The sequence below is a fragment of the Eurytemora carolleeae genome, unplaced genomic scaffold (assembly GCF_000591075.1).
Source record: "Eurytemora carolleeae unplaced genomic scaffold, Eaff_2.0 scaffold20, whole genome shotgun sequence".
Taxonomy (NCBI): Eukaryota; Metazoa; Arthropoda; class Copepoda; order Calanoida; family Temoridae; genus Eurytemora; species Eurytemora carolleeae.
Genome location: NW_019396765.1, coordinates 222,228 through 249,642, shown reverse-complemented (window position 1 = coordinate 249,642; position 27,415 = coordinate 222,228). Strand labels below are relative to the sequence as shown.

The following is a 27,415-nucleotide window of genomic DNA, read 5'->3' as shown; positions in this document are numbered from 1 at the left end:
TTTAACTTTTTCAAACGGCAGTAGTTCAAATGAGATAGCACCGATAAATAGTTATTTTTAGTTAAACAAATCTTTTACTTAATTATATTTTACTTTGAAATCAATTTTAATATAACATGACTCCCATATAATATTTTTATTGATCTTTGGTATCAAACAACTGAACAAATAATGGAAAAAGACATTCTAAACTATTCATCAACTGTCATGTTTCGTGGGACACCCTGTATTAGAAAATCAGAGTTTGTGACAAAGGGTCTATATTTTTTTTAAAAATTTTTTATCATCAATATCTTTTAATGATGTCCTAATTAGTTTAATATGTATTGGTGCGTCATGTAAGATGATAAGGGAGGTAATCTTTTTGAAATAATTATTTTACTATTATTATAAATATAAAAGCATAGGATTATTTTCTCTTTTGTGTTTGCTTTCAATACAAAAAAAAATGCTTGATAATGATATTTTTGAGAAATTAAGACTGTGATGTACAAGGTTACCCACAAAGGATGATACTTCAGAGACTACTGTGCGGAATTTATACTACGTCTGTTTCCTGCAACTTGAAGCTTGTTTTTTTCTTTGACAAATAATCAAAAAAATAAACAGAAATAAGTTAAAATTTGATCGACATTAAAGTCACAACTTTGTGATCTCGTGGCTCCTCTAGTTTTGATTTAGTATAATGAGAAAAGTAAATATAATCTGGTATCTTCAGCACTTATCTGGTATCTGAGCACTATATCTGGTATCTTCAGCACTATATCTGGTATCTGAGCACTATATCTGGTATCTGAGCACTATATCTGGTATTTTCAGCACTATATCTGGTATCTTTAGCACTATATCTGGTATCTTTAGCACTATATCTGGTATCTTCAGCACTATATTTGGTATCTTTAGCACTATATCTGGTATCTTCAGCACTATATCTGGCATCTTTAGCACTATATTTGGTATTTTCAGCACTATATCTGGTATCTTTAGCACTATATCTGGTATCTTTAGCACTATATCTGGTATCTTCAGCACTCTATCTGGTATCTTCAGCACTATATCTGGTAACTTCAGCACTATATCTGGTATCTTTAACACTATATCTGATATCTTCAGCACTATGTCTGGTATCTTCAGCACTATATCTGGTATCTTTAGCACTATATCTGGTATCTTCAGCACTATAACTGGTATCTTCAGCACTTCTCATTCGCTATTCAATAATAGTCGAGTTTTGATCGAAAATATAAAAGATTTGAATCTTAGTTTAGTTCAACGTGAAAGACAGAAGACTTAATTTAAACTTAGAAGCGTCAAATCTTAAGATTTTCAGGTCGTCTTTACAGTATCATCGCTTGTGGGTAATCCTGTATAATTGTATAATAATGATAAAACAATTGGATAAAAATTCCATTCTCTACATTTAAAAGAAGCAATAAAACACAAAGAGCCCAAGCTATGGTTTATAGTACCCCTATATTTACTTCACTAATCAGGGGTGTATTACATTTTAAGGAAGAAAAAGGGGTTTTAACATTTTTATATTGAAAAGAAAAGAATATAATTCAAACAACATTTTTTATTATTATAAACCCAATCCCCCTTTCTCCCCGACCCCCCCCCCCATTTTCTCCGATGATACCCCCTACAATGCGATGAGGGGGGGGAAGGATCTCCCGGAATTTGATGCCGCGTAGAATTGTAATTAGTTATATGGTGGGGGGGGGGAGGGGGTATAAGAGTGGTTTAGCTTAAATATAAGTTCATGGGAGGTCCAGGAGTTGAGTCACTAGCTCTCAAAATTGTTCATATATTTTTGAAATTTCGAACAAAAAAGTTTTTAAAAAGTTATAACTGTGTATATCAAGAAATTGAGTCTATATCACAAACTCATTTTTTCAAGTACCTAAATCTTTGCAATCTGTGTAAACTTTTGATATTTAAAACTCATGGCTATTTGATTTATGCAGAATGTATAGTTAGAAATATCTAGGGTTTAGGACATTGGGTTGCAAAGATATAGGGATTACAAAATCGAAGTTTGTGGCGAAGACCTTTTCAATATGTATATATGTAATTGTACAATTTGCATCCCGTTCTTTACACAGCTCTAGGGATGTTCATTATTCATTATGAATATTATAAACATATAGTTTTTAGTGAAAAAAGCTACTTTAAAAAAAGAGTTATACCAAACAAAGTTTTTGATTGGTTTAGTTTTTATTTAGAAAAAGAAAACCATTTTTTTATTTAATTGATCCATCATTCTTTTTTTATCAAATCAAAACTTTTTTACCATGCCTAACAACCCCCCCCCCCCTGCCTATCGCAGATTACAATGTTGTTCGAAATGAATTCTATGTAGGTTACTATAGGCTTCAAGGACGCTTTGCGATCATCTATGTTTATAACTTTTAATTGATGCTCTTAATCTACTTTTTTTCGTGGATTTTTTAAATCAAAATTTAAATTTTTTTCAATTCTATTAACATCTATGAACCTTGAGCCTAGGGGGGGGGGATGTCATAATTTTGTCCCCAATGAACCGGAATTGACGGTGATAATAAATACAATAAAAACATTTGGACCCAATCGATTCAGCCGTTTTGACGTTTATTGGATACAAACCGACAGAGAAACAGACAAGCAAGTATCTGTATAGATAATAAATGTGAATCTTACATAATTATGCAATGACATATTAATATTCCGTAAACCCTCTGTATTCTACAGTAAATGTGAGGTTAAAATTTCAAGGAATTACGACAATTTTTAGCATTTAAGTTTAGCATGAGATTTGTATAAATATCCAGGCTTAATACTTAAAATCACAGTTTAGTACTAACACATGTACTGATCACATCTCTTTTCACAATCAAGCCTAGTCACATCATATCACAACCATGAACATTAAGGTAAACATTTAAACATATTTAATATTTATCAAAAAAAATTATTTCTAAAAGTTTATTCTCCCAAAAAAATTTTATGTGCACGTCTGCATATAAGTAACACATGTTATTAACTTATATCACAAAATGATAAAAATATCTTCCAAAGTTACTTCAAACAGTGTGACTTATAAAACTGTGGAAGTAGAAGCAATCTTATACTGACAACCAGAAAAATCTGAAATAGGAAGACGACTTTTAGAATCAATTTACAACTTTAAAAGTCCAATGAGTAGGAGACACAGCAATTGTGCAGAGTAAACAGACCCATTTCACTAAATTAGTAATTTAATAAGTGTCTGGTAAAAATATTTGCTTCGTAAAAACATCAAATGCACTTAAGTATTGCTAGAATGTAGTCTTCCTATTCCATTGTTTTCTGGTTATCACTGTAGATGTATTTGATGTCGTTATAACGTTACCAGTACCTTGATAATCAACAATTAACAATTGTTATGCAGAAGATAAGTTTAACATTCGTCTTTTCTATTTTCCACAATTATGTGGGTCCCACTGCATCATCCAAATAAGAACTTGTTCCTATCCTTTAATTATTGAGTCCAGCATGTTTATAATCTTTTATAAAAAGATTTTAAAATTCAAAATAAAGTGATTATCAACGCACAATTTTTGTTGTGTTATTTTAAATGAGTGATATAATCATTTCTATCAAATCATGTGAAAATTACCAAGTCGAGTTTTTTCCCACATTTTTATATATTTTTAATTTTACACTGTCTTGCAATGGGTCGTTTTTGATATTTCGGAATCATATTTTTAATACTTAACTGTAATAAGTTCCTGAAGAGCTTCAGAATAACAACATAACTGTATTTAAAAAAAATATGTTCAGAGGTGGGAATTCTTATATATTGTTGATATCGAGTCGATCTTTTGTAAATCTGTTAAATAATTTTAGTTAAAATCCATATTCCGCATGGTAATCCTACCCAGTCAGGGATTGAATTGAAGGGAGCTTTGATCAGGGGAGGAATAACTAAAATGAAGAGATAAAGCATTGATCCTCATATTAAAAGTGCTGACAGTGGATCGTGATCATGAGCGATCAGGATTGAATCGGTATTCCCAACTTAGAACTGATTTTCTTGTTCAGATTTGTACCGACTTCATTTAATTTTCCATACATTTCCCATTCTTTGTTTTTCAAAACTTGAACTGTTTGTACATTTTTGGCTAACTTCATTCAGTTATATACCCCCCCCCCCTCCCCAGGAAAAAAATGAGATTTTCTAATTTCAATATAGACAGGGAAGATCAAGCTTCTTCTAACAATTATTCACAAAAAAATATATTCATCCTTTTTAAATATTTTTTTTAATAAACTTTATCTTTAATCTTATAATTTCCAATAAGATGAATATTATTGGATCTCTGACCGTTTTATTTTTATTAACTATTCGTGGAAATTTTATTTGACGCGGTATAAAAGGGACAGTTTAGAATTATGTTAAAATCCACCAATATAACACGGAAATCAAGATATCTATGGCAACAATGCATCAATTTTAAACACATCACTATTCGAAATACAACCACTGGTTGTCGTAGCAACAGACAGACGAGAGCACAATTGTAACTGTGTTAATAGAGAAGCTTTTCTATAGACACGTTCTTTTGGCTTCGGTTTTACCGTAATTATATTTTTTTGTAGCCTTAGACATGTTCATATTAAAACTACAACGCGTGTGTTTCTAGGATTAAAAGGATTAAAAGGATTGAATATATTTCCACTCCAAAATGTCCCTTGAATCTGCAGGATGATAAAATAATTTGCAAACTATAGTCTTACTTACAATTAAAATGTATATTTGCAGCTCAACGGGCCCTTATTGGTTGAAAAATGTATCTAATCTGTTATTTTTGGTGAGAAAACAACAAATCCAGCCAATAAGAAGAGACTAAACTATGCACACATTTTTTTCAAAAATAGACTTTTTACCTTAAGAATCTGAATATTTTGGTATCGTATATACATGCAACAAATCAAGCAAATAAGAAGAAACCAATTAAACTATGCACACATATTTTTTAAAAATAGACTTTTTTACCTAAAGAATCTGAATATTTTGGTATCGTATATGCATGCATCAAATCGGCGAACAATCACTTTTATATATAAAGTTTTAACGTCATATTAAAACAATAATGATTTATTTAAAGAATAAGGAATATGGATGTCTCTATTGTTGGTTACACCAATTAATTTTATTTTATCAGAAAACCTATAATTAGAAAATTTAGGGGACCATTATAAACCTTAAACTAATCAAAGAAGACTGGCTTATCCTCAATTATCTACAGACTAGGCTTTCAGCGTCTATTTCAATAGTGAACATTTTGTCTTTGTATACATTATGAAACAATAACAAAACAAAGTTCGCGGATTTTATCAAAAATTTCGTGGATTCTGAAAATTTAAGGCTAATTTGTTGAAATTTTGATCATCCATAAACCTTCACTGAGGTCACACACAATAATTCTAACTTTTTAAGTCGCAGAATATAGAATATTTACATTAAAAAAAATGTAGGAAAACCTTTTTAACAATGGTAAAAACTGTGATGGATTAATTCTTTTTAAATCGCTTAGCTTAATGAATCAATTACTTTTTGAGTCAAGATTGAGAACAATTCAAAAAAAAATTTTAAAAAAAAACAGTTTTCAACCAGTATATATTTCTTCATAGCATCGATAAATCAAGAAAATGAAAAAAAAAAATATTACAATTTTAATATTTTTTAACTTTTTATCAATCATTATTAAGTGGATTCAAACTTAAATATTTTTTATGACTTGAAAAAAATCTGTGATATTAAAATTATTTTGAAAAAAGCAAAGGAAAAATATTTTCAATTAAATAAACAAGATTTTAATATTCATTTCCGATTTTAGGAAACCCCTTGAACGCCCCGATCGTTAAAAACAATAAAAATACTCCTATGTACTATGTTTTATTAAAAATTTTATAGAAAATTCCCCAGCCATTTTTTTCCTTTTTGCAAAATCTTTTATATTTTAGGTTTTATCTCTGATAGCTTTCTGTTGCCTGCATGCTTGCTTGGCCTCTCCCGCTCGCATAAGAAGAGCAGCACTCCCTTTAGCTTTACCCAATCCCGTTGCAGGGGCTGAGCCTGGGGGTTATGACCATGGGCATGGTGGCTATGGGCATGAAAAGCATGATTATCATCATGAGGAATATCATCATTACCATCCTCCTACTGAGAACCATCATCACTCTGAAAGTCATGCTTATCATAACAACGAGATCCACAACCATCATCACTACAAGCATCAGAACAATTATCATCATACGCATCATGATCATCATCACACCGATCATTATGATCATCATCACAAACACGTTCACGATCAGTATCATCATCATCATGTAGATCATCATAGCCAAGCTCATCATCAGACCCATGATCACTCACATAGCGAGGGACATTCGCATTCACATGAGAAGTATCATCATGAGCATCATGATGACTATAATCATTAAGAAGTTTCGACATGGAAGTTCAGAATTTAGCAAAGGAACAGAGTCTTGAATTTGGATTGGTGACCTTTGTGTATAAAACAAAACTGGAACTTTTCGTTGAGGAACATTTTTAAAACAGTTTATGGATAAAGAGAATAAGTTGAACTACTTGCTAATAGTTAAAGCTTCATAGGTTCAGCAAAAGTAGATCAAATCTCTCTGTTCATAAGTTCTCGTCTCCTATTTATCTCATCTCTATTCTTAAAAATAACACGTTTTGATTTTTCCAAATAAACATAATTATAAGTGTTGTTAGATGCTGATTTATCGAGAGCTGGAAGAAATCATGAATATGTGTATAATTTGAATAGTAATATGATCGAAATGGAAGACGTGAATGGTTCTTCTTGTTACCAGAGAGAAAATCTTAAAATTGTATTCTCAATTTATTTCAGAAGATGAATTTTTTTATTTGTAATTAATTTTTCAGAGATACTGCGAGGCCCATAAACTGTGAAATAGGAACATAACATTAATGCAATGTTATGCTTAGTTAAGCTATTATAAAGAAAATGGGTTTAACCACTAGCTTGAAAATCATCTAATTAGGTAAAATCGGTCTGTGTATATTTTACCTTTTTTTAATATCAATTTTGTCAACTAGTGTTGGATGGGTATTTTTAATCTGAACATTTTGAGATAAAAAATTCTATTAATTTAAAATTACCATGAGAAAAAAAAACTTAAAGGGCGGAAAAAAAATCAAAAATACTTCTTGTAAAATATATGTTGAAATGGTTTTATAAAGAGGTTTCCTCTGAACACTGCCCGTTTGTTTTCGTTTCATCATCTTGGAAATTGTTTGATCTAGGGTCAAAATTAATTTTTTACATATCCCCAATTAGATTCTAGTACAATAGAAATGTGTACACTCTTAGTTGTATTTTTACGTAACAAGTGTCAACTCAGTTTTTGTGTCCGACATGATCATTAATAACAGTGATAATTTTAGAATAAAGTGCTTATCTTATAGCAAAATAAGTGCAATTTTGCGTTTTCTTTATTTTCTGTTTTTGCACTTTTTTATTTAATCTTGGAAACATGTCAACTAATGTGAGAAAATTTCGTTTTCCTTGTTATATTTGACACTTGTGACGTCGTGTATAGTTTGTCCGTTTTTCTGTTGACACTTTTTGTACTTGCTATAATCTATTTACATATCCCAGCTGTTCAATTTCTTTTCGGACTTTGACGATTTCGATGTTTCTGAAATCAGTGTTTCCACACGGATCTTTTTATAAATGCTTATTTTGACTTATTTTCAAGAAATTGCTTTCATGTGAGCATTTTTAACTTTAAAACTCGGCTCACCTTAATTTTTGGTTGTATGTCATTGTCCAAGCCCATTCCTGTTCCGAGTGTATGAAATAATTTTTTGTGACCTTCCATTTTAGAGTGTCGTGTCATATTCACAACAGCACCTTTAAACCTTTAAATGTTCAAGGATTTTATATTTTTAGAATATACTTTCTATACTATGTAGAAATCGTCCACTCCTGTATGCCGAGTCCATAACCGCCTGATTCAATCAGGGTTCAGCCACGTGTTTGTTGTCTATTCTAAACCAATAGAAATTGTATGGCTGTAACATTTATCTTTCTATCTATTTCATTATCCAATCAGAGTTATAAATCCTTCAATCGGCGCTATAACAGTCAATGGAAATATTTACTTCTACTGAAACTATCGTGGCATCGAACAAAACATAGTTTTGCCGTGCGCTTTCTACATAATTTATTTAAAGTTACTTTCAGTGAGCTCACAACATTCGTCAGCATACAGTCTTCAGCTTTTCGGTAGGGAATTGATTATTTGTCACAAACTCAAAATTTCTAAAACCTATATCTCTGCAGCATGATGGTGTAAACCTTTGATATTTCAAACTAAGATTGTTTGATCTATAACATAATTCATAGTTTGAAAAATCTAAGGTGTAAAATATATAGGAATGAGAAATTCAGAGTTTGTGGAAAAGACTCAATTCCTTTGAACAACAGTTTAGAGATAAACACGGACTACTCTATGGTCAATTATCCGACCAAGATTTGAAGGAATTAAGTGCATGCACTTCTGGCCTAAAAAGATTGATTTTCACTTGAAATTATATTTTCATTTTTGGTAAAAAGATTGTAAGAAGCTCGTAGTAAAAATGTATAAATAAGATTCTTTAAAAAATTAACACGTGACAAATGTTTCTTTACGACGAACTTCATTTCTTTGCTGAAACTTGAAATAGTTAAATAATTTGACAATATTTATGTTGTTGTATTTTCTCTTGTAGTATTTATAGGTCTCGGGTGAATCAAACCAATAGTTGTATCTTAAGTACAATACAAAAATAAAAATAAATTCTAAAAATATTTTCTCTAAATTCTAAAAAATATACACTATTGCTGAAACAAAACGAGGCGTTGGTGATCAGTTTCTAAGGCTTGGACTTGGACACAAAGTTGCAAATATACAGATAAACAGATTCATTTCAAACCTACAAAATACAGTTTTAGTAAAATAAAATATTGGTATAAAGTTGTTTTTAATGTTTGATTGAGTAACTTACTAGTTGTGTGTGTCTGGGTAATTAAGGATTGATCAGGGATCAGAGGATTTGATGGATCAGTCTAAAAACATTTGGATATTACATCTGAAATTAAAAACTTGGTTATTTAAGTAGAATTGTTTGGATTGCATAATTATTAAAGAGAGTGTTCGCGAAAAATGAAAGGGGGTATAGGCTTACGGCGAAATATAAGCGCTAATGATCGCTACTAATCTTACTTCTATCTGTTGCGTCTACGATCCCAGTCGTACGTTGCAACTTTCTCAATTTGTATTAATTATTCGGTATTAATCGTTTTTAACAATTTTCTCCTTATAGACGCAACAGATAGAAGTAAGATTAGTAGCGATCAAAAGCGCTTTTTTATCGCATTAAGCCTATACCCCTCTCATTTTTCGCGAACACTCCATTTAACCGGTTTAGGATTTGAGTATTCACTGGTTAAAACGTGTTACTATATAACTCAATGTTTTCCTTTGTCGGAGACGGAGGTTCAAGGCCAGAATATTTCTCTGGTTTTAGACTGACCCAAAATAGGGGAGAAAGGGTAGGAAAGACGACCTTATACTGTATAGGGTAGGAGTCTGATTTATGTGCAAATACTATTTGATTATTAATTTCGAAAATTGAATATTTTCAATTGTGGTTTCTCTGCCATTGCGCATTCTACCACAGGAAAACGAATAGGAAATATCAGAATTAAACACCATGGAACATTTAACCTAGAAAAACGACAAACATCTTTCACATTACTGATCAGATAAAGGTTTTAAGGGTGCCATTGTAAATAAGGCATGGTTGCATGGAGGGTAACATAAGAAATTACGCTTACAGTCCCTTTTACAGTTCTTTAAGTAGAAGGGAAAATATTTTGTAAAATTAAAATATCATTGTTTTATTAGATGAAATGGAATAACTTTATTATTATATTATAAAGATTTATTCACACACAAAGATATAAATACATATATAAATGGTGTAGTTTAAATTTGTTTAAATAAATTTTTGAAAATACAGGTTTCCAAAAGAAAAGAGAAAAATATGCAAAATTATGCACAAATAGACAACATTGATTATTACTCATTACATAACATATTAATAATTTCAGTTATTACGTAATCATCGAATCCTTCAACATATAAATTATTCATTCTTGTATTTAAAAGTTCTCGTAAAACCGGAACTTTCCATGCATGTTCCAATGGGACATCAAAATATTTCAATTGTTTCTTAACTAACATTTTACTAAGATCCGAAGGATTTACAGAACAATCATTTGCAATAGAAAATAAATTTCTGCCAAGAACTGTGTTGAGGTCATTTTTACATAAATTAGAAAGAAATCTAATGCAAAGCTTAGAACTCGCTTCAATAGTCTCATAGAAAGACACACATCTGCTAGCTAATATAGTTTTTACATGTAAACATTGTGAAATTCTTTCAATCAAGTACCTATGCGCATCTCTAGGTACATTAAAAAGAATTCTAATAGCAGTATTCCATGCTGTATACAATTTTGAAATACATTGGGAACTCAAGTCCCCAATATAAGATCCATAAAAACTACAACAATAAATATTATACAGTTTCAAAATAACATTTGGAATTACGCGTTTTTGTTTGTATGATATAAGCGTGTTTGTTTGTTTCCAGAAAACACCAAAACGGCTAAACTAAACACATGTTTTAACCTCATGAAAGGTTCAAGGCCGAATTAAAAGTTTTTACCTCCAACAAACTCGGATTTTTAAAATTTTGGAAAAACCACCTATGTGAAAACAAAAATGATTTTTCGAAGAAAAAATGATGGAAGACTAGTCTTTTGTTTGTTTTGGAGATGTATAGCTTTGGTCCCTCCCCCCCCCCCCTCCGCCCAAAAAATAAAGGAGTAAGAAAAAATTCTGACACGGAAAATCAATGAAAACAATCTTTCTCGCAAAAAAATGACGTAAATGATATTTTTAATAAATTTTCCTCAAGAAAATCAATTTATATTCAACATTAAACGTGTGTGAGAGTGTGCAGGAAAAAAAGATTTTTTTTGAATTATGACGTTTTGTAAAATATTTTCCTGGAATAAAATGAGATATAATAAAGATTTTGCACATGCAAATTGTACAAAAATCTGCTGTATCCAAGATTCGCAATGTAATCTCAACTAAAATAAAGTTTAATAAACATGAAAAGAATTAAGTTTGCCGAGATACCTTCATACCCGCTCCGGAAGAAATTTAAAGGGAAGAAACATAAAAATAAAATTCTTTTCAATTGGAAGAATTGAATTCTTCAGTAAAACGTTATTAAAATTTGCAGAAATTTTTAATTAAAATCTCATTATTAAGAATCTAAAGAGGTTATTTAGAACCTTAAGAGGCTACTTAGAATCTTAAGAGGTTATTTAAAACCTAAAGTGGTGTTTTAGAACCTTAAGAGGTTATCTAAAATCTTTAGAGGTTATTTATAACCTGAAGAGGTTATTAAGAACCTAAAGTGGTTATTTAGAAACTTAAGAGGTTACTTAGAACCTAAAGAGTTTATTTAGAACCCAAAGTGGTTATTTAGAACCTTAAGAGGTTACTTAGAACCTATAGAGGTTATTTAGAAACTTAAGAGGTTATTTAGAGCCTAAAGTGGAGTTTTAGAACCTGAAGAGGTTATTTAAAAGTTTAAAAGTTTTATTTAGAACCTTCGCAGGTTATAGAATCTAAAGTGGATATTTAGAATCTGAAAAGGTTATCTAAAATCTAAAGAGATAATTAAGAACCTAAAGAGATTATTTAGAATCTACAGAGATTATTTAGAATCTACAGAGATAATTAAGAACCTAAAGAGATTATTTAGAATTTAAAGAGATAATTAAGAACCTGAAGAGGTTATTTAAAATCTAAAGAGATAATTAAGAACCTAAAGAGATCATTAAGAATCTAAAGAGATAATTAAGAATCAAAAGAGATAATTAAGATCCTAAAAAGATAATTAAGAATCTAAAGAGATAATCAAGAGCCTAAAGAGATAATTAAGAACCTAAAGAAGTTATTAAAACCCTAATTAGTTTACTTAAAACTTTAAAAGGTTATTTGGACCTGAAATAGGTTAGTAAAAACCTATTTGGACAAAAAGGTGTAAAAAAAATAAACTAGAGAAATAAATTTTCGAACAATTTTGGAAGTAAACCTTTTTATTCGATAAATGATATAGCTTAGATAAACAAAGGTTATAATGCAAGGAAAGTTATTTCAGAAGCGTAAGCATCTTTTGTACTGCAGTGTACTGTCTCTGGGCGGTAATATAAACACAAGACGGATGTCGGAAACTGACATGGGATCCATCTTTCACATAAAAAATCAATGAAATATTCTGGTCATAGGAAACTATTATGTGAATTATCAAAACTTTCAAAATTAAATGCTTTTAACCTTCTCGAATACAAAACGAACACTCATGCATCTATTCTTGTTTACAAGAGAGAGAACTGGTTTCAATATGTACGCAGAGTATACGCAACTGCAATTAACTTTCCTTGCATTATAACCTTTAGATAAAGTAACTTTCGGAAGAACTTATTTGATTCCCATTTACCCCCTTGGCCCTGACCAAAACTTTACTCATGAAAAGGAAAACTGAAGACGTAGATCAATACGTAGGTGTCATAATCTACGATACTCCGTCGTTCCCCCCTCCCCCCCCCCTATCGCAGAGTGCCTCTGGTTTTCAGCGGAGTATATATAACGGAGAATATGCTAAGTATTTGTCAGTAAGGTAAACACCAAGACGGGGCTTTACCTTACTAAACAACATACATACAAAACTTGTCATTTAAAAATTAAAACTCAAAAGGAAATAAATATAAATATGAAATTGAGTCTTTGTCACAAACTCTGATTTTCTAATCCCTATATCTTTCCTAACCAAGGTAGTAGACCTTGGATATTTTAAACTATGAATTCTGCTATAAAAAAAACTAAGTTAGGAATATCAAAGGTTTAAACTACCTTTATAAAAAATAAAAATACAAAAAAATATGTATGAAAAGTTATAGAAAAATTTAGTCAAAACAAGTGCTTAGAAAGTAAAAAAAAAAAAAAAAAATGGTTTTAAAAAGAGAAATTACTAAGAATTGCAAACAAAGAAGTTAGCATTCTTGTTCTTGTTCTTGTTCCTCTTGTTCTGGTTCTTGTTCTTCTTGTTTTTATTGTTCTTGTTCTTGTTTTTTTCTTCTTGTTCTTATTCTTCTTGTTCTTGTTCTTGTTCTTGTTATTTTTCTTGTTCTTGTTCTTGTTCTTGTTCTTGTTCTTGTTCTTGTTCTTATTCTTCTTGTTCTTGTTCTTGTTCTTATTCTTCTTGTTCTTGTTCTTCTTGTTCTTGTTCTCCTTCTTCTTGTAATTATTATCATTTTTTATTGTTATTGTTATCATTGTTATTAATATTATTATTATTATTATTATTAATGTAGATAAAGACAATGATTACCGCCCTACTCCTGCTCGGCCTGATAATGTGTTCATCCATCCAACAAACTCAGGCCAGGAGTTTCCCAGGCACGAGGTTTTTTACAAGTAAAGGAACTGACCACTTGCCTCAAACGCTAATTTTTTGGTCCCAACATTTTTGCAACCTGATGGCGTAAACCCTTTGATATTTCTAGCTTGAAATATTAAATGTCTACAAGATCAGGGTTCAAAGTTTTGTAGTAAGTGTGCATTTCCTTTAACATCAAGTTAGAAATCTAAAAAAATTTAATTTACATTTTTTAATTTTTAATTTTTTAGTTACTCTGATAAAAGACCCTGCGTTCCTACAGTGTATGAACCAAAGTGCAGGTATGATGAGGGTTTTAAAAAATTCGATTCTTACAAAAAATCTAATTTTTTTTAGCTTGTTCTATATATGATATATATGTTTATATATATATACAGATGTACAATATAAAAATATGAGCGAAGAGCTGTAGTATATGTATAGATATAGACAATGTTTATTCTCTATCTTGAAAAACAATGATATCTCCAGGTTTTTGCTCAGATAAAAATTTAATGGGGTCCGTTGTGAATTGTGCATGGAACACCATAAAAAGGGGATCGCTTAAAATAAGTCAACAAACCCTTTAAATATTTCTATTTGAAGGTATGCGAAAACGAGGAGAATACCTTTCCCTTGTAGAGAAGTGCTATTCCTTCGCAGCCAGACCAAGGTAAAAATTAGATCATTTATTTATTAATTTTTTTCATTTATTCATTCATTTATTTATCTATTTCTTTTTCAGTTATTTAGTCTTCATTTCATCTATTTATTCAACCTTTCATTTATTTATTCATTCTTTTATATACTTTTACTTTCATTTCTTCATTTATTCCTTCATTTGTTTATTTATTCATTCATTTATTTTTTATTAATTTATTCATTCTTTTCTTCATTTGTTTATTCGTTCATTTGTTTATTTATTCATCCTTCCCTATAACGTTTATATTCATTTATTTCTTTTTTCTATTTTTTTCTCAATATCAAAAAATTAACCGAAAATGATTATTTGTTAATTTTTTAAAGATTAATAATTCTTCTTATTTGATCCTATTTTCCTTCTTGAAACTTTTTAATTTACCATATTTTCTCCAATATATATTTTTGTTTGTAGATTTGGAAAAAGAGGCGGGGCTCCGTTGAACCAAGAGGAGGAAATGTTCTAAACTCTCAAAAGACGAATAATAGGTCGAACATGTACAATTTGTATTTTCATTAGTTTAAGCACACTCAGAATTGTTTTATGTATCTATGTACACCTTAGAATTACTGACAAATATACTTTTGATACCCACATGCTTTTTGATAAATCATTAAAAAAAATTTTCTCAAACTAAGTTTTTGCTAAAAAATGTAAAATTTCTAAACACTTTATCTTTGAAACCCGGTGGTGCAAGCTTTTGACTTTTCAAACTTAGATTTTTAAATTAGCCGAGTTGATAGTTTGAAGTGTGAAAAGTCTACTGCATATTGTTGGAAAAATAATGAGTTTAGAAGATCTGAGTTTGTGGCAAAAGCGTAGTTTTCAAGCTGTTGAATAGTTAGATAGCATAAAAGTATCTGGTTTAACTTTTGATTTCTAAAAAAAAATTTTGAATTTCTTTGAAACAATAATTTATTTTTTGAATTTCACTTTATTACAAAATTTTTTAAATAAATGAGTAACTATGTTTTTTTTAAAAGATGTTCTTGATTATCTGATTACGTTCCTACCTATTTTCTTCAAAGATGTTCTTGATTATCTGATTACGTCCCTACCTATTTTTTAAAAGATGTTCTTGATTATCTGATTACGTCCCTACCTATTTTTAAAAGATGTTCTTGATTATCTGATTACGTTCCTACCTATTTTCATTCATAATTACAGATAAGGGAGAAATTCTAGCCTACATAGAGTCTAATTTAATAGTGTCTAAAAAGAAATGAGTTTTTGCTACAAACTCTAACTGTTTCCCCTCTATATATCTTAGTAACCCGATGTAGCAGACCTTAGATATTTCAAACTATAAATTCTGTTAGTCCTAGTAGTCAAAGTTTGAAATATCATCGATTTACACCATCTGGTTGCGAAGATATAGGAATTAGAAAATTAGCTTTTGTGGCAAAGACTCAATTCCTTTGTCAAACGTAAAGAAAAATATTGCTTATATTTTTCCACGCACCTCTGACCCTTTAGTAAAAGTAAATTTAGCCTAAAGTCTGGCCGCGTCAACCTTGTTGCACCGCGGCTAGTCCTATTGAGAGTCTGCTTTATTTTCCCAATGTCAGGGCGATACAGAACAAACTGGGACCGAAAAGGTTGACCCGGCTCGGAAATTCAAATGTACTACGGCTGCCCGTGTTTCTGACATCCTTTATTGAATTTTTCTAAAAACATCTCTATTCCCCTCACCATTAAAATTAGAGGTGTAAAACTTGCAGAAATCAGCAGGTTTAGAATGATTGGCCTTGTTTAGTCTTAAAACCACCCGTCATCAAATAAAAGCATAAATCATATTTAACTTACTTACCAGGGAAATCCTTCTTAATAAATTAAATCAAATATTTATTACACTAGGCTTCCAGGCCGCTTCGCGCACATATTCGATTTTAAACCGACAAATAAAAAAGATTGTTTAACTTCCCAGATTTTAAAGAGACACTTAAAAGGTTTGTAATGGTCCCTTAAAAGGTTTGTAATGGTACCCTTAAAAGGTTTGTAATGGTCCCTTAAAAGGTTTGTAATGGTCCCTTAAAAGGTTTGTAATGGTCCCTTTAAAGGTTTGTAATGGTCCCTTAAAAGCTTTGTGAATGTAGAAATGATCATAATGAAATATTTTTCCAGTAAGAAAAACGACGTTATCCTTCGTATTATTGATCAGAGTAAGGTTTCAAGGGTAGTGTTGTAAAAGTAGAAGTAAAAGAAGGGTCACTTATCAAAACAACAGTCGGATTATATCACGAACTTTTTTTTTCTTTTTTTTAAGGTAACCGTGTTTTTAAAATATAACGGTGGTAACCGATTTTATCTAAATAATGAAGACGACTTTTAATTTAATTTTGATTAATATCAAGTTTTTAAACAGCATGGATACACAAAATCATGGAAACAAAGAGAAGCTGTCAAGTATTGCTTGTAAACTTGAATTCTTAAAAAGCTTGTTAACAATTAAAACTTAAATACGAAAGTCGTCTTTATTATATTGCTATAATCGCCTACCAGTTACCACCATATTAAGTGATGATATTAAATGTTTAATCTTGATATTGAGGAAATTTATAATTTTGTTGAAAATGCAAATATGCAAAGACTATATTTGTAGTTAGAATATTTCCTTAAACATTGTATTTGTAATTTTATGATTTTTCGAACTTATAATCACGTGTCGATCTAATGGGTTAAACTTTGTTCTTGTTTTTCAATGAAACATAAATTCGCACAGGTAAAAACTACACAGAAATAAAAGAGGTGCAGCAAATATAAAATTGGATAAAATGTATACAGTCGTTCTTCTGCTTAACCACAGAGCAAAGAATGCATAGAGTATACTATGTTTGTAACCATAGAATAGAGAATACATAGAGTATACTATGTTTGTAACCACAGAGCAGAGAATACATAAAGTGAAACTTTGTTTGTAACCACAGAGCAGAGAATACATAGAGTGGAATTTACTCTAGAAAAGTATAATACTGCCACAATCGCAATTAACACAGTTTTCCTTAGGTTAAACTTTTGTAAAAAATCGTTCGTATTCAACGAAAAATCGCAAATTTGGCAGAAAAAGTTGGGTAACTGCCTATTAAGCGATTTTTTGTTAAATATAAGCCAATTTTTGTTGGTCATACTCTGCAGGGATAACACACATTAAGGGAGCAACAGTTAATCCTTCAAATTTCTAAAATTGTCCTAGTTAATGATTAAAGGTACTGAAAGCGTAATTTCAAGTGATCCTCCCTGCAAAGGTGACAATACCCGATTCACAAAGATACCCTTAAAAGCTTTGTCTGACAAAGTATGATTCAGATATCAACGTTTTTGCTTCTTTAAACTGTTTATTTTTATTTGCGGTTTCTCTGCAAAATTGACTTTCGCAATGAAGAAATTTACAGAAATAAACACTTTTTGAGTCAGGAAAACACGGTAACTTCCACGTTTTGATCAGATTAAGATTTCAAGGGTACCATTGTAATTCAGGCATTGCCATCTTTGCATAGAAGGTCACTTGAAATTACGCGTATAGTCCATTTAATGGCGAAATATAGAGTTTTAAATAACAGCTGTTTCAAACCAAAAGTATGACCTCAGAAAACTTCAATCTCCTTTTCAGACATAGAAGAACTAACATTTTCATACAGCCATTGTGAGTTAATTATATAATTTATATATTATATATGTAGTGTACATTGTACTTTATATATTATATATGTAGTGTACATTGTACTTTATATATTATATATGTAGTGTACATTGTACTTTATATATTATATATGTAGTGTACATTGTACTTTATATATTATATATGTAGTGTACATTGTACTTTATATATTATATATGTAGTGTACATTGTATCGTAGAAAGTGTTGTATCTTCCAGGAATAAGTTTATTTTAAGGACAAATCAGCACTAATGCAATCAAATATCTGACCCCATATTTTCTAATAAAAAATCAGGGTATATTAGAAGTTCGTATTTGCTTTCTTTTCATCTTATTGTTTCCAGTTTCCAAAAATGAAGATTATAAAATTGTACACTCGCTTTCATTACACGGCGAAAGTATTTATTCTACAAAAGGATGTAAGTTTGCTGTTGACTATTTTTCGGTGGAATTTAATAATCTGATAGGACTTCATGAAGCTTTTACAAACTTGGATCAAGTCTAAACTTCCAAACATAAAAATTATTTTTAAAAAATCTAAAAATATTCTGCAGTGTAAATTTTTTTTGTGGGGAAAAAAATTATTGATAATTACTCAGGCCATTGTTTAAAATTTGCATTCATCTCTTCAGTCATTTTCGTTTTCCATTGTCAGTCCAATAATTGTTCAGATAATTTGTTTTTGTTTTATATATACTTTTGGCATCCAAGATTGTTGAAATACGAAATCTTTAATTTTTAATCTAAATTTTCCAACATCTTTGATGTATATGTAGGTAATCAGATTCACTCTGAATAAAAAAGGAAGAATAATTTCTTTAAAGTTCGTTCGTTAAAAACTTTTCACTTTTTTACAATTATAAATTATGGAGACCCCCCCATGATGAGTCTAAAAGTAGGCCTACCTTAATAAACAGCAATTCTAGGAAGCTTTTAGTACTTATACTATTAGAATTGTATATAGTTAGTATATTATTAAAGGGAGAGACCGGCTAGACATGGAAGTTTAGCTGAGAGTGCAGTATTCTGGAACAAATTTTCTGCATTTTCTTCTGAGTCGCATCTGCTCCACATTTACCCGATAATACATTCTTTACATTTTCTCTTCAATGCCAACTTTCAATGCTAATCCTATAATTATGTTCTTCTTAAAGGGACAGGCCGGCCATGTAAGGTATTTAAACTGAGTATGCAGTGTTGTGGACAAATTCTTTAAGATTCATTTGAGACATATAAAACGTTTCCACAATGTATAATAACTGAGTTTGAATGCTTCGAATATTTTTTTTCTTAATAATAGAATTAAAGTTAACAAGTTAATTGTGATATATTTAGTTGGAACAGGATTTAATCGTTATTTTTTCTCGAGAAACTCTAGGATGGCCATTCTAGGTAATATTGTCAGAGTTGAGTTCGCATAGTCGACGTTAAAAATCATGAATTTGAGTGGGTACGTTTTCAGAATCGGGTTTTTCTAAACTAATTATGATGGTTAGGAACATATTTCTCAAAAGAAAGGAAACGAAATTTTGCAACAAACATTTTTTCCTATATCTTTAACACCTGATGGTTCAAACCTTTAATATTTCGAATGTAGATTATTAGAACAATAGTTTGAAATATCAAAGGTCTGACACATTGGGTGGCAAAGAAATAGGGATTAGAAAATCAGAGTTTGTGGCAAAAACTCAATTATTTTGTCAATAAATCAATGCTAGAATCAATTATTTCGTTTTCATTATTATATTGAATTTCTTATTTTCTATGAACTTAAGATTACTTATTTTCGATGATAATATTAGTTTTTATTTTCTCAACCTATTCCTAAACACCGAATTAGTTTACTGTAGAATTTTTTGTCGTCATTATTGAATAATTAAAAAAAACAATTCTGAAAACGTATCCACCCAAAAGTACGATTTTGAACGTCGACTTTGCGTTTAAATAGATCTTTAAAAAGTTTTGTGTGTCTCAAATGAACCCTAAAGAATTTGCCCACAGCTGCATACTTAGTTTAACTACCTTGCATAGCCGGTCTGTCCCTTTAAGTATTAATTACTAGAGATGTTAAAAACCATTTGTTTAAAACTCTTCTAGCCAAAAGGGGCTGATACATAACACATTTGATGTACCATCCCGTTTTCCCGTTTAAAGTCTCTATGTGTACTGTAGCTTGCTCCAGGTGCTTAAAATTCGGCCCGGTACTTGAAATATACGGTAGATTAGAATATAAAGTAATCTTATTTTATTACGTTCTTAAGCATTTTAATTCAAAGTATGCTGTCAACTGTTTCTTAAAGTTTTAACTTAAATCTCTTTCCACGATGTTTAAGATTTTCTTAACATGACATTTTGAGAGATGCAAAACTTTTATTAGATAAACATCTTAGATTTTAAATAACTTTTTATAACACCGTTATTTTGGTTCACCGTGTTATAAAGTTTTTGGAAAGAATCGAGAATGTTCAAACCTTCTTAGATTTAATTTTGTCCCGAGCTTTGTAAGGGTAATGCACATGGCAGTAACCGCTATAAAAAAGTTCTTTAAAAAAAAGTTTTCGGAAATTAAGTCTTAAATTTGACACTAAAAAAGTCCTGTGGAAAAAGTTCTTGAAAGTAAAGTCTCTGGAAATAAAGGCCTACTATTTTGAGACTTTGTTTTCTAGAACTTTTTTTTCTGGTTCCAGTATGATTTTATAAAAAAGAAGTCCCCGGAAAAAAGTCCTCTTATAGTGGAAAATGCATGGGAACAAACAATGTTCACAGCCATGGTAAAAAGGGGTTTGATATTAAAAACACCCCTGGCTATATTTAATATGCAGATGCATAGAAGAAAAGTCCTTTTTATGAAAGCGTCTCAGACTTGACCTCATTTTCCCAAGACTTAGAACTTTTTTTCTTGTTTTTCTTTTTCTTCAGATTTTTTTTCTTCATAACTTTAATTTCTCTGAGACTTGAATGACAGCCCCCATATTATTTTAGGAAAAAAAAGTCCTAGGAATCTAAAACTCAGGACTTTATTTCCAGTGACATTTTGTCTGAAGACATAAATATCATAAAATAAAAAAATATGTTTATGAGATGATGCATAATACGTTGTGAAAAATGTTGTAAACAATAAAAGTGTACAGTCTGACTATTTTTTTATCCATGTATCTTTGCAACCTGCTGGTGTAAACCTTAGATATTTCAAACTTAGNTTTCATGATATACCAACTTTCTATTAATACAGGGGTCATCACATTTCTCCTTTCATGATATACCAACTTTCTATTAATACAGGGGTCATCACATTTCTCCTTTCATGATATACCAACTTTCTATTAATACAGGGGTCGGCCCATTTCTCCTTTCATGATATATCAACTTTATATTAATACAGGGGTCATCACATTTCTTCTTTCATGATATACCAACTTTCTATTAATACAGGGGGTCATCACATTTCTCCTTTCATGATATACCAACTTTCTATTTAGTTTCAATTTTATAACAAGCTCTTTAATATAGGACATTAATTTGGTTATTCTTTCTATTTAGCTTCAATATTATAAAAAGCTGTTTTATATAGGACATTAATTTGGTTATTCTTTCTATTTAGCTTCAATTTTATAAAAAGCTGTTTTATATAGGACATTGATTTGGTTATTCTTTCTATTTAGCTTCAATTTTATAAAAAGCTGTTTTATATAGGACATTAATTTGGTTATTCTTTCTATTTAGCTTCAATTTTATAAAAAGCTGTTTTATATAGGACATTAATTTGGTTATTCTTTCTATTAGTTTCAATTTTATAAAAAGCTGTTTTATATAGGACATTAATTTGGTTATTCTTTCTATTAGTTTCAATTTTATAAAAAGCTGTTTTATATAGGACATTAATTTGGTTATTCTTTCTATTAGTTTCAATTTTATGACACAGCTGTTTAATACAGGACATTAATTTGGTTAACATAAGTAAAAAACTAAAATATGGAGAAAGAAATCAAGTTTTTGCTACTACTAACTAACTAACATGGTTCCATGGTTTAAAAGCCTGTAACCCTTTACATTAAACCAAATAAACATCAATGAAATGTAGATTTTTCGTATTTACAAGTTTTCTTTAACGATTTTTGAAAATCCACCAATTTAACCAGAAGAATCAGCAACATTTCTGTTTAATGTATACAATGAAAAAACCGTTGTTGAAAGATAACATTGTCAGTTGTAGACAATGGACGCCTAAAAGCCAAATATTTTTATATTGGGTTTAATGTTTTAAATAACAAAGTTTATAAAAATGTTACTTTATTTTTGTAGATTTTTAACTGAGATTCCTAAATTGCTTGTAGCAGACAACTAATTTTTGAACCTCTGAGATAAAGTGCAAGGAGAGACATCTATAGCAAATTGATTACTTTCTATATTCCTTTCTCCCCTGCTGCCATCTGTAGGAAATACGCATTTGTGTTATTACACATATAGTACGCGTATTGCATCCTGTATAGTTCAAGTGTTGCTATCTGGACCTGTTTGACCAATAAAATTAAATTTCAAGGTAACACAAACATACAGTACGCGTTTTGTTTATGTTATGATCAGATCAGTTGTAATTTGTCCTAGACTCGATGTACTTTTATAGTCATGATTTTTATTTAAATTGCGTTAATTTACATATGCCATTCAGTACAACTTGCACATTTTAACTTTGTCTAGTCAAATTCCTACCTCAGTTTTATTTGCATTGATTAATTTGTTTCTTTAAGTACAATATGCAGTATACATTGTTGATACTATAGTACGCATTTAATGTTATCACGCATAAACAAAGTGATAAATTAGCAACAATCCAGAGGATAAAATGCTATGCGTACGACAGAGATGGTGCTGATCGCACTTTTTCTCAAGACCTCAAAATTTATACCTGCCTATATATATTATCTTTGCAAAGAACACGTGGCGTGCAGTTCATATCTTTGTTTGCATAAAAAGTGTACTGCAGTTTGTGGGAGGAATATTAACAAACTTTGTGCTACTTTTACGCAGAGTTTTATTTATAAACCTCCTAGAAACTGCAGTACATTATTTTGTAAACAAAGATATGTTTGTTTTACCTGACATGTTATTCCATACTGCGCCGGCGTTTTTTGTCATGAGCCCGAAATTTAAAAGAGTATCATTGAATTTCTTTTTGGGGTCTCCACATTGAGTAGATTTTGATTTAAGAGATTCGAAAAAAATGGAGAATATAAACAAACTTAAAAAAATATTTCATTACAAAAATATTGATATTCACAAAACTGCCTAACCCCATTCGCGTAACCCGGGTTTTAAAACTGGTTTTCAGAACGATACCCTGTGTTAAGTTTTGGGCTCTGTGATCAATTTTACTGAGATATTTTGAGACGAATTTAATATTTGAATTGAAAGTTAACGAGCTAAGCTCTGGTTCAAATTCATCCCACAAAATATAAATCTATTCTTTCGTAGCTTTAGTGCATTGCAAATGCAGTTATATTTAGGCTGACATATAATTACGTTTCATTTGACAAGCGTCAAGCGTGCCCAAAAGAATGCAACACGGCCTTTGGGCAGTGAAATGGGCAAGATATGTATCTACATATGCATATGCATATAAACTTTGCTTTTCTGGGTGTCTGTTTTTATCCAATGAACGTCAAAACGGCTGAACCGATCGGGCACAAATTTTGTGTGGGACTTTACATGACCCCAAGGAAGGTTTATGGATGCTCAACATTACAAAAATTTGAGTAAAAAAGTTTTGATTTTTGTAAAAGTTTGAAAATACGCAGGAAATATTATTAAATTCGCAAATTTTTGTTTGTTATTTTTTTATAGTGTACAATAAGTAAATGCTCACAGATATCGCCACAATTAAAAGTTGAAATAGAAGATAGGCGCACAGCGCCCGAAAATCCTTACAATGCTTGGTACTTTTGTGGCCATGAACAACTTCCAAAAGACGAACCTCTGAAAGACAAACTTTTGAATGACAAACTTCTGAAAGACAAACTTTTGAATGACAAACTTCTGAAAGACAAACTTATAAAAGTCAAACTCATGAAAGACAAACCCCCGAAAGACTAACTTATAAAAGACAAACTCCTGAAACAAAAACTGCTGAAAGACAAACTGCTGAAAGACAAACTGCTGAAAAACAAACTCCTGAAATTTAAACTCCTGGAATAAAAACTTTTGAAAGACAAACTCCTGAAAGACAAACTTATAAAAGACAAACTCCTGAAATACAAATTTCTAAAATTCAAACTTCTGAAATTCAAACTTCTGAAAAACAAACTTCTGAAAAACAACTCCTGAAAGAGCAACTTCTGAATGACTCATGATAGGCAAACTCCTGAAAGACAAACTTCTAAAATACAAACTTATAAAATACAAACTCCTGAAATTTAAACTCCTGAAATACAAACTTCTTAAATACAAACTCCTGAAATACAAACTCCTGAAATACAAACTTCTTAAATACAAACTCCTGAAATGAAAACTCCTGAAATACACTTAAAAAGTTCAAACTTCTAAAATACAAACTTCTGAAAGACAAACTTCTGTAATACAAACTCCAAAAAAACAAACTCCTGAAAGACAAACTTCTGAAATTCAAACTCCTGAAATTCAAACTCCTGAAAGACACACTTAATTCTAGAAGACAAACTCCTGAAAGGCAAACTTCCAAAATACACACTAATTAAAAGACAAACTTCTGAACGACAAGTTTTTGAAAAACAAACTTCCGAAAAACAAATTCCTAAAAAAACATATTCCTGAAATATTTTAACGGCATCGCTCATAATACTTGAACTAATTCATATATGTCAAAAGAGGACATCTTTTTACAATAACTCTTTTTATAGACTCTAGTTTTATCTCTTGAAAGGAACAAATTGATGAGAATTTTGCCAATTACTTACTAAAAACTTAAACTAAAAACAATGTTTTTAAATGTACTTATCTAGAGCTACATAAAACCAAAGAGAATACAATATATATTAGTGTGGAATTTAGACAATCCCTCGGTATGAGTGGGTGATGAGTGGGTTGACATCATAGAGAATAGAATATATATTAGAGAGGAATTAAAAGAATCCCTCGGTATGAATATTGTCAGTCCCTTTCAGCCTGAAAGGGAGTTCGAAGTGTACAAATCATGTAAATGTTCACAAATTATGTGCAGTAGAGTACATTAATACAGTATGTTCCCTAGACTAATTTCAATTTCGAATTTTTTAAAGCTGTTAAATAAACTTTATAAAATTATATATTGAAATAGGTGAATAAAAAACATCATTTGATTTATGGTTATAACGGAAAATCATCGTTTGTAAAGTGAAAGGCATAACGTCTATGTGAAATGATCATTGTCAATGTTGAAACCAGCCTTTTTCATAATTTGGTTTTCTTTTAATATTAATTTTAGATTTTCTATAAAATGATGTTCCAGGGCCCAAAAGGTTATATAGCACAAATATGTGAAGAACACCTGCAGATGGAAACAGTACAACAAAATGGCCGTTTTACAATTTTTTCTAGTAAATTCCACTCTAATATATATTCTATTCTCTTTGCATACAACTATAAGTTAGCTAGAAAGGTGCATAGGCGTTGCGACACTTTTCAATCGACCTAGTCTTGAAAATTAATACTTCTCAAAGCAATCTTGATCATTGTAGCACTCAACCCTCTTTGTTTTTATCATTTTCTGAAACTTTATACTTCAAGTGTATATTATAACTCAACTTAAATTACATCCATGTCATGACTGTATTTAGGGTCGTGACGCATTGATACGCAAAAATTACATTATTTATTTTTCAAATGAACAATATTAATAAAATATTGTTATCTCTCTCTGTTCAATAGATTCTTTTTGCAGAGGCTTAACTTTACACCTTTATCGGTGTTCTTTTATGTTTCTTGCAGCGGGTTTTGTGACAGGTCTTAAACCCTATTTGATCATAAATATTAGGGGGCATATAGTGGATAATGATCGAATAGTATTGAAGATGGGGAAAAAAGTACAAATGGACAAACCAACACATAAAATAGTAATGATCGACAAATAAATATTAACGATCGACAAATGAATTGTAATGATCGACAAATGAATAATATTACTGATTAACAAAAGGAATAATGAATATTTTAATAGAGAAATAAAACAGTGTTAATTATATTAAAAACATTTTTACAGGTGTCAGAAATACAAAATAGTTAGATGCATTTTGTTGTACCTATGATAAAAAACAAAGTTTAAAAGATTTGAAAAATAGTTTTAATAATTTGAAAATATTATTGATGCAATAATATTATTTATATAAAAAGTGTTTTGATTATATAAAAATAGTATAAGTAGAAATCGAATTTATTATTTTTAGAAAGAAGAATTTATAAGTATATATAGAAAATAGTGATATAAAAAGTAAGGCATCGAGTGTCATTAATATAAAAAAGTATTAATGATATAAAAATATGCAAATAGATTACATTGACTAACAAAAGAACAGAACAAATAAATTCGCAAAAAAAGGACCCCAAGAAGAAAAGTAGTTTACAAAATACTTCTACTATACTAACCAATAAAAGAATAGTACAGATTGAATTTGAAGATTAGCTGAGTCATCTTTTACAAGTTTACATTCCTACTGAAAATAAAAACATTTTCTTAAAGGGACTGTAAGCGTAATTTCAAGTGACCCTCTATGCAAAGATAAAATGTCCGATTTACAATGTATACCCTTAAAAACTTTGTCTTATCAAGTTTGATTTATGTATCCATGTGGGTTTTTTTTACAACTGTTTATTTTGATTTCTGGCTTCGCTGAATTGCGCATTTTTTGTTTTAAAGAAGCAATGGAGAAATTATCAGAAATTAACCCTTTGGTTCTGGAAAAGGACGTTAGCAAGCTTCCTCATTTTTAATCAGATAAAAAAATTTAAAGTTACTGTTGTAAATCGGACATTGCCATCCTTATATATCGGGTTACTTGAAATTACGCTTACAACCCCCTTAGTAATAATATTAATAACGGGGCTAAAAAGCTTGAAAAAGCTTTGCTATGTCATTGACTATCTTTCCTTAGACAATTCATAATTAGTATAATTCACTATACAGCATGTACAGTGTACACCCAATATAATCATCACACAATTTTCCAATAAAGTAATCAATTAATCAATTTAGTCATTTTCATATATTGTTGAATTTGTTAAATATCTGGGAAATTTTGAGGAATATGGTAAAATATTTCTTTTGATTTTAGATTCAAAAGTGGAAAATAAAATTAATTTAGATAAAAGGGTTGGTGGGTGGGGAGGGGGAGGGGGCAGGGGACTATATTCAAACTATTTAAAGAAAAATGTTTTTGGAAAAAAATTGAGCCTTTGTCACAAACTCTATTTTTCTAATCCTTATATCTCTGCAACCACTTGGTGTAAACCTTTGATATTTCAAACT

The 27,415-nt window shown here is 30.2% G+C and overlaps 1 protein-coding gene and 1 long non-coding RNA gene across 2 annotated transcripts; one reads left to right on the top strand and one right to left on the bottom strand.

The window, feature by feature from the left end:
- Positions 1–2,835: 2,835 nt before the first annotated feature.
- On the top strand, positions 2,836–6,751 carry LOC111708384 (histidine-rich glycoprotein). Its single transcript, XM_023481737.1, has 2 exons — positions 2,836–2,912; positions 5,989–6,751. Exons 1-2 carry the CDS (start codon positions 2,901–2,903, stop codon positions 6,469–6,471), a joined length of 495 nt encoding a protein of 164 aa, XP_023337505.1. The 5' UTR covers positions 2,836–2,900; the 3' UTR covers positions 6,472–6,751.
- A 1,984-nt stretch (positions 6,752–8,735) lies between these two features.
- Positions 8,736–26,606, bottom strand: LOC111708404 (uncharacterized). Its single transcript, XR_002766656.1, has 3 exons — positions 26,536–26,606; positions 9,068–9,128; positions 8,736–8,995 (listed from the first exon to the last, which is right to left on the bottom strand). It is a non-coding gene; the product is annotated as an uncharacterized LOC111708404 (long non-coding RNA).
- Between the last annotated feature and the right edge of the window lie 809 nt (positions 26,607–27,415).